Source organism: Oncorhynchus keta, chromosome 30 (assembly GCF_023373465.1).
Source record: "Oncorhynchus keta strain PuntledgeMale-10-30-2019 chromosome 30, Oket_V2, whole genome shotgun sequence".
Taxonomy (NCBI): Eukaryota; Metazoa; Chordata; class Actinopteri; order Salmoniformes; family Salmonidae; genus Oncorhynchus; species Oncorhynchus keta.
In genome coordinates this window covers 53,131,308-53,145,832 of record NC_068450.1, presented here as the reverse complement: position 1 = coordinate 53,145,832, position 14,525 = coordinate 53,131,308, and the positions used below count along the sequence as shown (strand labels likewise).

At 46.8% G+C, this 14,525-nt stretch overlaps 1 protein-coding gene across 1 annotated transcript in view; it reads right to left on the bottom strand.

Annotated features, from left to right (window-relative positions):
* Nucleotides 1-14,525, bottom strand: part of LOC118363708 (aryl hydrocarbon receptor-like) — a 76,274-nt gene that overhangs the window by 2,476 nt on the left and 59,273 nt on the right. The window contains exons 4-12 of the mRNA XM_052488526.1: nt 13,051-13,140; nt 7,084-7,207; nt 6,390-6,535; nt 5,954-6,156; nt 4,516-4,625; nt 4,156-4,297; nt 3,826-4,051; nt 3,391-3,620; nt 432-1,980 (exon numbers count right to left, since the gene is read on the bottom strand). Of these exons, the coding sequence (XP_052344486.1) occupies nt 432-1,980; nt 3,391-3,620; nt 3,826-4,051; nt 4,156-4,297; nt 4,516-4,625; nt 5,954-6,156; nt 6,390-6,535; nt 7,084-7,207; nt 13,051-13,140 (2,820 nt within the window). The remainder of the gene's footprint in view (nt 1-431; nt 1,981-3,390; nt 3,621-3,825; nt 4,052-4,155; nt 4,298-4,515; nt 4,626-5,953; nt 6,157-6,389; nt 6,536-7,083; nt 7,208-13,050; nt 13,141-14,525) is intronic.

Here is a 14,525-nt window from a genome sequence, read left to right as displayed (position 1 = left end):
GACCAATTAGGAACAAGTTAGCCACAACAGATCAGAAAGACAAGGGGATGATGTAATGCCTGCAACCCACAGCAAACTATGCTTGTTTGAGTGCTTTTAAAATCCTCATTATACCCTTCTCAAAGAAACCACCAACAATGGACAAAGAAAATCTCCAAATTTGTGTAGAAGTACATACAACAGAGTAATTAGCTCTAAATGCTTCAATATACGTCAAAGACAAATATGAAACAGATACCTTCTTCCCAAAGGCCCCTTCGTGGCTCGTAATAATTGTCCTACTAGTAAAACCCTAAATACTGGTGCAATTAGAAACGCTGTAATCTGGTTGTAATAATGAAACAAGTCTCCCTTGAAAAATAGGTATTTTTACCTCAATGGGACAATCTGTTCAAATAAAGGTTACATTCAAATACTGGTGCCTGTATTACCTGTGTCTGCCCGTTGCAGTTGAGGTACTGCTGCTGGACCAGCAGGCTGTCTGGTGTGAGGCCCCCAGGGGTTAGACCAGGCCCCACCTGACAGGACAGAGGGCTGATGTTGGTGTCACCTTGTGGGATTGCCGAGGACCCCACGATGGGCCCGCTGGAGTTCCCCTGGAAGTAGCAGGAGGCCTGGGAGGGACTGTGGTCGTGGAGGAGGGCCGTGGCCCTCTGACAGGAGGATGGGACCAGGGAACCAAGGGCTGTGTTGGGGGTTAAACAGACCCCGTTGACAGGAACCAAGGGGGGGTTGGTGCTGCTGAACATGCAGCTGTTGGAAGAGACGAGAGGAGGGGTGACTTGAGCAGAGGTCTTTTGAGGCCTATACTGGCCTGATATTGTTTGATCCCTGTTGTAGTTCTGGGCCTGAGAGTTCTGCTGTGGCTGGGCCTTGAGCCCAGGGATAGGGAGCTGGGGAGCAATTTGGAAGTCAGACACCTGGCTGTTATAAAAGCTGCCCATGACATTGTGTTGGTGTCCATTTTGTTGGTGTAACATCGTGGGCAGCATTTTCTGCTGCTGCTGTTGGTGGGTGTGCAGGGAAAAGTGTCCTTGTAGGCAGCTAACCGGGTTGGGATCTAGAATGACGTCTTTTGGTTGATTTGAAATATTCTGGGCAAAGGTTTCCAACAGGGTGTCGGCCACCATGTTGGTATTGGGCATGGAGGGCAAGGGCATCCACATGGTTTCCTGACCGGGCACTGCAAAGGGATCTGATTGGCTTATGGAGCTCTGGTCCTGGAATCTCATTGGCTGATCATTCATGTTCCACCCTAGCAGCTGGCTCTGGATTGGCAGACCCATAGGAGCAGAGATGACCTGAGTGGCAGAGCTCTGATTGGCAAGGCCTGACTGCATCTGTTGTCTCAGGGAATAAGACGCCAGCCCGTTACCAGGGCTGGACAGCATCTGAGAGGCCTGGAGGCCTTGCTGCCTACCTTTGGCTTGGTTCTGCCGCACCTGGGCACAGGAGCCAGTCAGGGAAGGGTTAAAGGCCAGAGGGTTAGCGTTGCTCTCCAGGCCCAGGTTCTTTCCCAGGGATTGGGCAAACGTGTTCCTGGAGGAAGCCTCCTGGAGTGTGGGGCTGTTTAATCCCATCTGAGAGCCCATGTGTGTCAGCTTCATCATGCCCCGAACGTTACTCACTGTTTCAGCCCCACTCAAGCCTCCCATCCCAAGCAACTGGTTGTGCTGGGGATCAACCCCCCAGTTGAAGCCCTTTCCTCCAGGCATCATGGTATTCCCCTGCAGGTCGACATTTGTATGGCACTCTGGTACCTCCAGGAGGGGGTTGTTGACACTGACGGACCCCAGCATTGAGCCCAGATGCTCGGGCATCTTGAGTCCTCCGTTCTCCTTGAAGAGATGTTCCTCCACATATGACAGGATGTCATGGTTGAGGATGTCATCAAGGTCCTCGGACATCTCACAGTTGCTGGAGCTCATCTTCAGCAGAGTGTTCTCCCAGTCCTTCAGCTCTGTGGGGTCCACATCCAGGCTGCAACAAGATAAGATCAGATAAGGTCCACTTCCAGGCCGCAATCACATCAAATCCAACTTTATTTGTATAGCACATTTCATACAAGCTATAGTATAGCAATACAATATAATGTGCTTCACCTAATTTTTTTGAAATAGATACAATAAATAATAGAAAATATATGGTAATTTTCCATGAACAAAAATTGTGTGACTTGCTTTTAGTTTAGTTTAGTTTATTTTATTTTTACAGGGACAGTGCACATTAATCAACGTTTCAGTAAAAGTGCCGGTTTTAGCCAGCTGGCTAATTTTCAACCGCAGTCCCTGGGCAGGTTATTAAAAACAATTACAATATAGACAATAGCACCATAGACATAGCAACATAGCAACATAGGACAAGCAAGACATAGCATACAGACAGAGCAACATAGAACAAAAAGCAGCAAGACAAAATTCATAAAAGCAACAAAGTGTTTCCACACCTCACAAGCTACAGACAACAGACAACATGGAAAGCGGCAACACACAGCTAGGGACCATGTTCACAAATCTGATTGACCTTTAGCCATGTCTTCAAGCATTTTGTGAAAGTGTGATATGTGGTGCAGTTATGTGTGTCTGATGGCAGTGTATTCCAGACATGGGAAGCTCTCTTCAGCTCTTTGAAAGTATTTGTGTGGTAGTACAAGAAGTTTAAACATTTTACTTAAGTGAAGCGATGAAATATATTCGAAGTTCAATTTATTTAAAATATCTGGTCTGATTACTTTGATAGACTGTGTCAACCTCATTACTTTGGACTGTGGGGCACATATTTAATCACAAATAATTACACTAAGACTACTACACTTTTAATCATAAGGAATTAGAAATGTTTTAGGTTATAATTTGGAGAGAGAAGTATGATGATGCATCTAGTGGAAGAAGATTAGAAGTTTGTTAGTGAGGAAAATATGTTGCGGTAGTTCATGAAGTAAAACAAATGAAAGGTTGAGTAAGTTCTGTCCACAAATGTACCCACATTTTCATAATATGTAAATAGTTACATACTTCTCCCTATTAGCTGAAAACATATTTTTTCAAAGCTATTTTATCTGTCATGTTAGTTGTTCGGTCCGAGCAAATTCACAAATTTGTGGCGCTATGCAGAAGTTGACTCCCTCCAGGCACACGTTGCTAGGCAACCCACCTACACTTGCCTAGGCAGGCCTGCTCCCTCTGTGGCTAAAGCCAGCGTGAGAAACGTGCTAACAAACGTTTGTGCTGTGCAACTAAATAAATACTGCACTCTGACACACAAAACCTACGTACTTGCTATAGTCGTGATAGTGTTGCTAGACAAAGCAACTACCTTCACCTTTCAATTTTACAATCTACTATTGTTTTTTATTCATTTCTATGATTTATTTTATGGTAGAAGTCAAACCTTGAACACAGGCTGTTGTCCCCGATGATCTGCTGCAGTGTTTCCATCAGGTCGTGGACAGTGGACACCTCCCTGATGCCCGCGTCCGGCTTGGGCACAGTGTGGTGTTGGGACTGCCAGGAATCACCAGGCACGTTGGCCATTGCGTGGCTGTTGCTGAAGGCCTGGTCTTCCCAGGAGCACAGCTCCTGAGGGTTGGGGGGCTCGCTGGAGGGCTCGCTGGGGCTGGTCTGTATGGATGAATAAATTAAATGAATAAAATACTTTCCGTGTCAAGTCATCCTTAGCGACCCATCCCTTACGGGATTATTTGACACATTGTCAGTGTTCAAAATGGCAACCTATTCCCTACATAGTATACTAGAGACCTATTGGCCCTGGTCAAACATAGTGCATAATGTAGGGAATATGGTACAACAGAGTAAATTGCTGTACCTGCATATAGACGGACTGGTCCTGCTTCAGCATGGAGCCCAGCAGGGAGTCGGGGTCAAGGGCCATTTCTTCGGCCATCTTCCTGATCTTAGGGCCCTTGCTCTGGGTTGGAACGTCAGCTACGTCCAGAGAGAGGCCCACCTCGTAGAGAACAGCTTCCCCAGTGGCGAAGTTAAAGGGCAGCTGGAGTCTCCGCTGGCAAAGCTGCTCCTCACCCTCCTTATTTCTTGAGGGATAAAAAGGAGTGTTAGAACAAAATAGAATAGAGTACAGCAGAGTACAGAGCAGAGTAATCTTGGATTGGATTGTCCAGATAATGACTCTACTCACGATAACGGTCTCTGTCTGACCATGATGAAGTCAGGCCTCCCTCCCTTGTAGATCAGTCGGGCATTAGCCTGAACCCAGACCCACACACCATTCTTGGCCAGAAGCCTAAACACAGTCAGACCACTCTCACCTGTCTTTATCACTAAGGAGGGAAACAGACACGAGGGAACTGTCAACAACAGGGACGGGTACAGCAAATACAGAGAACTCGTTCGTTTTTGTTCATTTCATTCATTCGTTGTTTAATCCATTTGTTAGTTCAGTCGTTCGTTCATTCGTCCGTTCAATCACTCGTTAGTTAATTCAAACCTCCAAAGAGAAAAGTCGTAATATTAATTGGGAAACGTGATAACGACTTACTTCTGACATGGTTGTCGGCACAGTACATCATGTCCGCAGCGTGGATGAACTGGTATCCAGAGCCTCTCATACACAACTCCAGCTCAGTGTAGCCCAGAACCACCTTCCCTCTGACATACAATAACGCACAGGAGGAATAACATCAGAAACGCTCGCTAATCACTCTGGGTTTTTTTCGGGTTCTCGACAGTTTGTGGTTACTATTCATAGTAACGTTCATGAATAAGCCATCACAAATGCTTATAAATCATTTAGAAATGAATGTCAATGTTATAATGCACACAAAGGAATAACGGCATCGTTAGATATACACCACGTGGCCAAAAGTATGTGGACACCCACTCGTCAAACATCTCGTTCTAAAATCATGGGCGTTAATATGGAGTTGGTCCCCGCCTATAACTGCCTCTACTCTTATGGGAAGGCTTTCCACTAGATCTTGGAACATTGCTGCGGGGACTTGCTTCCATTCAGACACAAGTGCATTACTGAGGTCGGGCAGGGATATTGGCCGATTAGGCCTGGCTCACAGTCAGCGTTCCAATTCATCCCAAAGGTGTTCGATGGGGTAAAGGTCAGGGCGCTGTGCAGGCCAGTCAAGTTCTTCCACATCGATCTCTATACATTTTTTCTGTATTGACCTCTCTTTCTGCACGGAGACATTGTCATGCTGAAACAGGAAAGGGCCTTCCCCAAGCTGTTGTCACAACGTTGGAAGCACAGAATTGCCTAGAATGCCACTGTATGATGTAGTGTTAAGAACTCCCTTCACTGGAACTAAGGGGCCTAGCCCAAGACATGAAAAACAGATCCAGACCATTATTCCTCCTCCACCAAACTTTACAGTTGGCACTATGCATTGGGGCAGGTAGTGTTCTCCTGGCATCCGCGAAACCAAGATTCATCCGTCGGACTGCCAGATGGTGAAGCGTGATCCATCACTCCAGAGAACGCATTTCCTCTGCTCCAGAGACCAATGGTGGCTAGCTTAGGCTTGTGTACGGCTGCTTGGCCATGGAAACCCATTTCATGAAGCTCCCGACGAACAGTTATTGTGCTGACGTTGCTTCCAGAGGCAGTTTAGAACTCGGTAGTGTGTGTTGCAACTGAGGACAGGCTATTTTTTTGCGCTGCGCGCTTCAGCACTCAACGGTCCCGTTCTATGAGCTTGTGTGGCCTACTCCTTTGCAGCTAATCCATTGTTGTTCCTAGACGTTTCCACGTCACAATAAAAGCACTTACAGTTGACTTGTTGAAAGTCACTGAGCTCTTCAGTACGGGCCATTCTACTGCCAATGTTTGTCTATGGAGATTGCATGGCGGTGTGCTCGATTGTATACACTTGTCAGCAACGGGTGTGGCTGAAATGGTCGAATCCCCTAAGGGATGTGCACATACTGTAGTGTACTTTAATAATAACACTGGATGGGAGTGTTACCGTGTATCAACATTCGTGGGGGTGAAGTCCAGCTTGTGTTTGGTCTGGAATATAAGTGTCTTGGTCCTGATCTCCAGGATAGAGGGGGTCTGGATGGGGGTAGCCACCACAAACAGGGCCAGCTGGGGATGGTCTATGGTCCCGTCATCTGACATCTTGTTCTGGCCATGGAGGTACTTCAGACGCCCATTGAAGTTTAGGGCCTGGAGTTGAGACACAGGGAAATAAGGAGGAAAGGTAAGGGACTTCTCAATCTGTGTGATCACATGAGGATAAACATAAATCATAAATACAACTACACTAAGGTTTCGTTTTGAGTATTGCCTCATTCTGTAGAGGCAAAAGTCGTATTTTAACCACGACCTACTAATACAAAGTTAATCTGTAGACTTTAGGCCTCTTGACGTGTGGGGTTGGACTGTTAGTTTTACTGTACCAGGAAGCCAGAGGAGTTGTCCAGGAGACAGCGGAAGCGACAGACAAAGCTCCTCTCCAGGAAGGAGGAGTTCTCAGGGGGAATGTGCTGCGGGTTGTAGCTCACTATGTTGCTGGTGATGTCACTGCTGTTGTTAGGCTGCAGGCCTACAGTACACACAGTTACGGTACAGACACATGTATATTTAAATATATTTTATATTTTAGTAATTTATTAGACACTCTTATCTAGAGTAACTGACAAGAGCAATTAGAGTTAAGTGCCTTGCTCAAGGGCACATTTTTCACGAAGTTGTCTCTGGGATTCGAACCAAAGACCTTTCAGTTACTGGCCAAATGCTTTTAACAGCTAGGCCGCCTGTTTATTATCCTGTATATTCAGCTAACTATACAAAACGTTTTTTCAAGCGAAATCAAATCTTTCCACAAAGGTTGGCTTAGTCCACGTGTCAAAGTCATTCCACGGAGGGCCGAGTGTCCGTCCTTGTACGTTATTGCTGAATTAAGGTCACTAATTAGTAAGGAACTCCCTTCACCTGGTTGTCTCGGTCTTAAGTGAAAGGAAAAACCCAAAACCCGCTGACACTCGGCCCTCCGTGGAATGAGTTTGACACCCCTGGCTTAGGCAGTTGGAAAAAACCAGGGTGTGAGTATTAACATAGCAGAATAGTGTACTAACATAGTGCATTACTCACTCTCTGGTGTCCCTGGCTCTGTATCAAACTGGTTGGGGTTAAGGGCGAAGTGGAGCTGACGTCTGAACAAGGCCCTGTCGTCCGTGTGGATCAACTCAAACACACTCTGGTGAACCACATCTGACTGTGGGAGACAGAACAAAGAGGGAGACAAGAGTGTAAAAGACGATATACAGCAGCTACAGTACAGAGTCCAGAGGAATATATGAAGTGCAAGAGATTCAGTCATTTCCAAATGTCTCCTGATAATACGAACTAACAGGTGCTGCCCTCTAGTGGTTTGGAAGCCATAATACTCCACCGTCTGCTTCATTCAATGTTTTATGGGAAGGGGAAAGGAGTGGGATGGGTTGCACATCTCTCGTTAAAGAGCAAAGCTCACCAGGTCCAGAGGCACAAACAACCTCCATATTCCAAGAGGACTCTCTCTGTGGGTGTGTGTGCGTACGTGTGTGTTGTTGTTTGGAGCATGAGTCATCAACATATTAAAAAACATATTCATTAGAGCCTCTCTCCTGCAGTGTAACGTCTGTCTGTCTTTAGGCTCGTGACCTGGCCATGCACCGTGTGTGTGTGTGTGTGTGTGTGTGTGTGTGTGTGTGTGTGTGTGTGTGTGTGTGTGTGTGTGCACTGTAAAACAGGGGTGAACGTATGTTTAATTTCTTCCCAGTAATTTAATTTAATTTCTTCCCGGGACGTCCTATGTGTGCACACGCTTATGGGCCTAATCATAGAATTTTACCGGGATGCCATACCGGACCGCCTTACGTTCACCCCTGGCTGTAAATGTGTGTGTGTGTGTGTGTACTGTTAAGTGTGTGTATGGGCCAATGACCCGGGTTCATGCAACGTGTTGCACAGAGGGCAAGCAGTGCTTCTGGGCCCAATGTGCCAAGCGGCAGTCACGCTACACTTTATTGTTCCCAGCACACATGACTCATGTGTTTTCTCATTCCCTTCGATCCATTAATGGCTCCGCCATGAAAAAAAAACGCCGGGAACGTAGGTCTTGACGGAGAGAGAGCTATGTGATTAGATGCTTGTTCTCTGTTCCCTTTTCTCCCTTAGGCTCCCTAAAAACGTGTACTTGGCCTCAGTCAAGGTCTCTCTCTGGGAATGATGTGTGTGTACGCACGGAACGAGAGTTTGGAGTTTGTTTGTCGATGAATTTCTGACTTATAAACACATCCATTTAAACGTGGTCTGTATAAATATCTGTGATGGGAAAGCGAGCCGAGGGCATATGAATCTCAACTCCATGCACTTCTGCTTCCGATTATAGCCTTGCTACTTCAGCTATGACTGATATGCTATGGGGATGATCAAAGTTGAGGAGTCACATTAGAATGTCCAACAAGGTCAACTGGCCAGCAAATTATTCAACTGTGACAATACTGACATTTATCTTTAGTGTATATGTGATGGTGTAATTAGCTAGGTAGTTGATATGGGCTGCTATGAGGTGACAGGTATGATACCATTAGCTAGCTAGGTGATACAGCTACTATGAGGTGACAGGTATGATACCATTAGCTAGCTAGGTGATACGGCTGCAATAAGCTGACATGTATGATACCCTTAGCTAGCTAGGTGATACGGCTGCAATAAGCTGACATGTATGATACCATTAGCTAGCTGGGTGATACGGCTACTATGAGGTGACAGGTATGATACCATTAGCTAGCTAGGTGATACGGCTGCAATAATTTGACATGTAAGTTACCATTAGCTAGCTAGGTGATACGGCTGCTTCTGGTCAGCGGGGTGGTGGCACCGGGATCCTCATCTCTCCCAAGTGGTCATTCTCTCTTTCTCCCCTTACCCATCTGTCTATCGCCTCCTTTGAATTCCATGCTGTCACAGTTACCAGCCCTTTCAAGCTTAACATCCTTATCATTTATCGCCCTCCAGGTTCCCTCTGAGAGTTCATCAATGAGCTTGATACCTTGATAAGCTCCTTTCCTGAGGACGGCTCACCTCTCACAGTGCTGGGCGACTTTAACCTCCCCACGTCTACCTTTGACTCATTCCTCTCTGCCTCCTTCTTTCCACTCCTCTCCTCTTTTGACCTCACCCTCTCACCTTCCCCCCCTACTCACAAGGCAGGCAATACGCTCGACCTCATCTTTACTAGATGCTGTTCTTCCACTAACCTCATTGCAACTCCCCTCCAAGTCTCCGACCACTACCTTGTATCCTTTTCCCTCTCGCTCTCATCTAACACCTCCCACACTGCCCCTACTCGGATGGTATCGCGCCGTCCCAACCTTCGCTCTCTCTCCCCCGCTACTCTCTCCTCTTCCATCCTATCATCTCTTCCCTCTGCTCAAACCTTCTCCAACCTATCTCCTGATTCTGCCTCCTCAACCCTCCTCTCCTCCCTTTCTGCATCCTTTGACTCTCTATGTCCCCTATCCTCCAGGCCGGCTCGGTCCTCCCCTCCCGCCCCGTGGCTCGACGACTCATTGCGAGCTCACAGAACAGGGCTCCGGGCAGCCGAGCGGAAATGGAGGAAAACTCGCATCCCTGCGGACCTGGCATCCTTTCACTCCCTCCTCTCTACATTTTCCTCCTCTGTCTCTGCTGCTAAAGCCATTTTCTACCACTCTAAATTCCAAGCATCTGCCTCTAACCCTAGGAAGCTCTTTGCCACCCTCTCTTCTCCCTCCTGAATCCTCCTCCCCCTCCCCCCCCCTCCTCCCTGTCTGCAGATGACTTCGTCAACCATTTTGAAAAGAAGGTCGACGACATCCGATCCTCGTTTGATAAGTCAAACGGCACCGCTGGTTCTGCTCACACTGCCCTACCCTGTGCTCTGACCTCTTTCTCCCCTCTCTCTCCAGATGAAATCTCACGTCTTGTGACGGCCGGCCGCCCAACAACCTGCCCGCTTGACCCTATCCCCTCCTCTCTTCTCCAGACCATTTCCGGAGACCTTCTCCCTTACCTCACCTCGCTCATCAACTCATCCCTGACCGCTGGCTACGTCCCTTCCGTCTTCAAGAGAGCGAGAGTTGCACCCTTCTGAAAAAACCTACACTCGATCCCTCCGATGTCAACAACTACAGACCAGTATCCCTTCTTTCTTTTCTCTCCAAAACTCTTGAACGTGCCGTCCTTGGCCAGCTCTCCCGCTATCTCTCTCTGAATGACCTTCTTGATCCAAATCAGTCAGGTTTCAAGACTAGTCATTCAACTGAGACTGCTCTTCTCTGTATCACGGAGGCGCTCCGCACCGCTAAAGCTAACTCTCTCTCCTCTGCTCTCATCCTTCTAGACCTATCGGCTGCCTTCGATACTGTGAACCATCAGATCCTCCTCTCCACCCTCTCCGAGTTGGGCATCTCCGGCGCGGCCCACGCTTGGATTGCGTCCTACCTGACAGGTCGCTCCTACCAGGTGGCATGGCGAGAATCTGTCTCCTCACCACGCGCTCTCACCACTGGTGTCCCCCAGGGCTCTGTTCTAGGCCCTCTCCTATTCTCGCTATACACCAAGTCACTTGGCTCTGTCATAACCTCACATGGTCTCTCCTATCATTGCTATGCAGACGACACACAATTAATCTTCTCCTTTCCCCCTTCTGATGACCAGGTGGCGAATCGCATCTCTGCATGTCTGGCAGACATATCAGTGTGGATGACGGATCACCACCTCAAGCTGAACCTCGGCAAGACGGAGCTGCTCTTCCTCCCGGGAAGGACTGCCCGTTCCATGATCTCGCCATCACGGTTGACAACTCCATTGTGTCCTCCTCCCAGAGCGCTAAGAACCTTGGCGTGATCCTGGACAACACCCTGTCGTTCTCAACTAACATCAAGGCGGTGGCCCGTTCCTGTAGGTTCATGCTCTACAACATCCGCAGAGTACGACCCTGCTTCACACAGGAAGCGGCGCAGGTCCTAATCCAGGCACTTGTCATCTCCCGTCTGGATTACTGCAACTTGCTGTTGGCTGGGCTCCCTGCCTGTGCCATTAAACCCCTACAACTCATCCAGAACGCCGCAGCCCGTCTGGTGTTCAACCTTCCCAAGTTCTCTCACGTCACCCCGCTCCTCCGCTCTCTCCACTGGCTTCCAGTTGAAGCTCGCATCCGCTACAAGACCATGGTGCTTGCCTACGGAGCTGTGAGGGGAACGGCACCTCAGTACCTCCAGGCTCTGATCAGGCCCTACACCCAAACAAGGGCACTGCGTTCATCCACCTCTGGCCTGCTCGCCTCCCTACCACTGAGGAAGTACAGTTCCCGCTCAGCCCAGTCAAAACTGTTCGCTGCTCTGGCCCCCAATGGTGGAACAAACTCCCTCACGACGCCAGGACAGCGGAGTCAATCACCACCTTCCGGAGACACCTGAAACCCCACCTCTTTAAGGAATACCTAGGATAGGATAAGTAATCCTTCTCACCCCCCTTTAAGATTTAGATGCACTATTGTAAAGTGACTGTTCTACTGGATGTCATAAGGTGAATGCACCAATTTGTAAGTCGCTCTGGATAAGAGCGTCTGCTAAATGACTTAAATGTAAATGTAAATGGCTGCAATAAGCTGACATGTATGATACCATTAGCTAGCTGGGTGATACGGTTACTATGAGGTGACAGGTATGATACCATTAGCTAGCTAGGTGATACGGCTGCAATAAGTTGACATGTAAGTTACCATTAGCTAACTAGGTGATACGGCTACTATGAGGTGACAGGTATGATACCATTAGCTAGCTAGGTGATACGGCTACTATGAGGTGACATGTTTGATACCATTAGCTAGCTATGTGATACGGCTACTATGAGGTGACAGGGATGATACCATTAGCTAGCTACGTTATACGGCTACTATGAGGTGAAAGGTATGATACCATTAGCTAGCTAGGTGATACGGCTACTATGAGGTGACAGGTATGATACCATTAGCTAGCTATGTGATACGGCTACTATGAGGTGACAGGTATGATACCATTAGCTAGCTAGGTGATATGGGCTGCTATAAGCTGACATGTTGGATACCATCAGCTAGCTCGGTGATACGGCTGCTATGAGGTGACAGGTATGATACCATTAGCTAGCTAGGTGATGCGGCTGCTATGAGGTGACAGGTATGATACCATTAGCTAGCTAGGTGATATGGGCTGCTATAAGCTGACATGTTGGATACCATCAGCTAGCTAGGTGATGCGGCTGCAATAAGCTGACAAACATGTAAGTTACCATTAGCTAGCTAGGTGATACGGCTGCAACAAGCTGACATGTATGATACCATTAGCTAGCTTGGTGATACGGCTGCAATAAGCTGACATGTAAGTTACCATTAGCTAGCGAGTTGATACGGCTGCAATAAGCTGACATGTATGATACCATTAGCTAGCTAGGTGATACGGCTACTATGAGGTGACATGTTTGATACCATTAGCTAGCTAGGTGATACGGCTACTATGAGGTGACAGGTATGATACCATTAGCTAGCTAGGTGATGCGGCTGCTATGAGGTGACAGGTATGATACCATTAGCTAGCTAGGTGATATGGGCTGCTATAAGCTGACATGTTGGATACCATCAGCTAGCTAGGTGATATGGGCTGCTATAAGCTGACATGTTGGATACCATCAGCAAGCTAGGTGATGCGGCTACTATGAGGTGACAGGTATGATACCATTAGCTAGCTAGGTGATATGGGCTGCTATAAGCTGACATGTTGGATACCATCAGCTAGCTAGGTGATGCGGCTGCTATGAGGTGACAGGTATGATACCATTAGCTAGCTAGGTGATATGGGCTGCTATAAGCTGACATGTTGGATACCATCAGCTCGCTAGGTGATGCGGCTGCTATGAGGTGACTTGAAATGTAGCTACATAGGGTCTTCAGAAAACCTGAATAACCCATACATAACACATTTATAAGCAGTATATGCATGATGTGGGTGCACTGTCTGTGTGTCAGTCAGCATGGATCAAAAGGCCCTATTTTACCTGGTGGAAGCCTAGGTAGTCTTGAACAGTAGGAGAGGAGTAGAACACGTATCCCTCCGCCGTGACCACCAGCACAAAGCCGTTCAGGGCCTAGAGACACAGAGAGGCACAGTCAGACAAAAATAAACACTATGAACTTACTATTTATGAAATGAATAGTATTATATTATTATGAAGTTATCATATGTTCATACTTCACGCGTCAAACAAGACACACTTTGTTATTTGACATGAAGACGGGCAAATAAACTTAAACTGAAAGAAAGAAGAATGAATTCCATGACGTAGTGAATGATAAGGGGCAATAAGCGAGTCAAATTAAATTAGAGGAGGAATTCTGGTCGGCTGTTGAAGAAGGGAGAAGTAGCCATGGTGTGTGTGTGTGTCAATGTGTTTGTTCAGGTTTGGGTAAACATCCCATGTAATTAGCCATTCCTTTGTTCAGGTGTTAAATGTGACAATACAACGGAGCAGGGGGGAATATAGCTTCTTGTCACGCACAGGATCCTGGACCTTGTAAACAATAGACCACCAGAGTGTGTGTGTGTGTGAGAGAGAGAGAGAGAGAGAGAGAGAGAGAGAGAGAGAGAGAGAGAGAGACAGACAGACAGACAGACAGACAGACAGACAGACAGACAGACAGACAGACAGACAGACAGACAGACAGACAGACAGACAGTGTGCGAGAGGTCCTGCATTTTGGTATCACAAAAAAGGGCCCATATGGATTTACTGGAAGCTGCTGCAAGAATGACTCAAGTAAAAGTGAACTACTTGAGTAAAAGTCTGGTTTTAAATATACTTAAGTATCAAAAGTACATGTAATTGCAAAAATATACTCAAGTATCTAAAGTACAAGTCATTTCAAATTGCTTATATTAAGCAAACCAGACATCATTGAGTCTCTCCGGGGCTCCCGAGTGGCACAGCGGTCTAAAGGTACTGTATTTCAGTACACTCCCTGGTTCAAATCCAGGCTATATCACACCCAGCTGTGATTGGAAGTCCCATAGGGCGGCGCACAATTTCCCCCCCAGTGTGGTCTTGGTTTGGCCGGTGTAGGCCATCATTGTAAATAAAAGATTTTTTGTAACTGACTTGCCTAGTTAAATTAAGGTTAAATGTAAAAACATTTTTTACAAACGAAGCATTTGTGTTTCGGGAGTTCTCCAGATCAGAGGCAGTAGGGATGACCAGGGATGCTCTCTTGATAAGTGCGTGAATTGGACCATTTTCCAATTCTGCTAAGCATTAAAAATGTAATGACTACTTTTGGGTGTCAGGGAAAATGTATGAAGTAAAAAGTACTATATTTTCTTTAGGGATGTAGTGAAGTAAAAGTAAAAGTTGTCAAAAATATAAATAGTAAAGTAAAGTACAGATACCTAAAAAAACAACTTAAGTAGTGCTTTAAAGTATGTTTTACTTAAGTACTTTACACCACTGTGTGTATGTTTGAGGGTAATAGTGAGTGA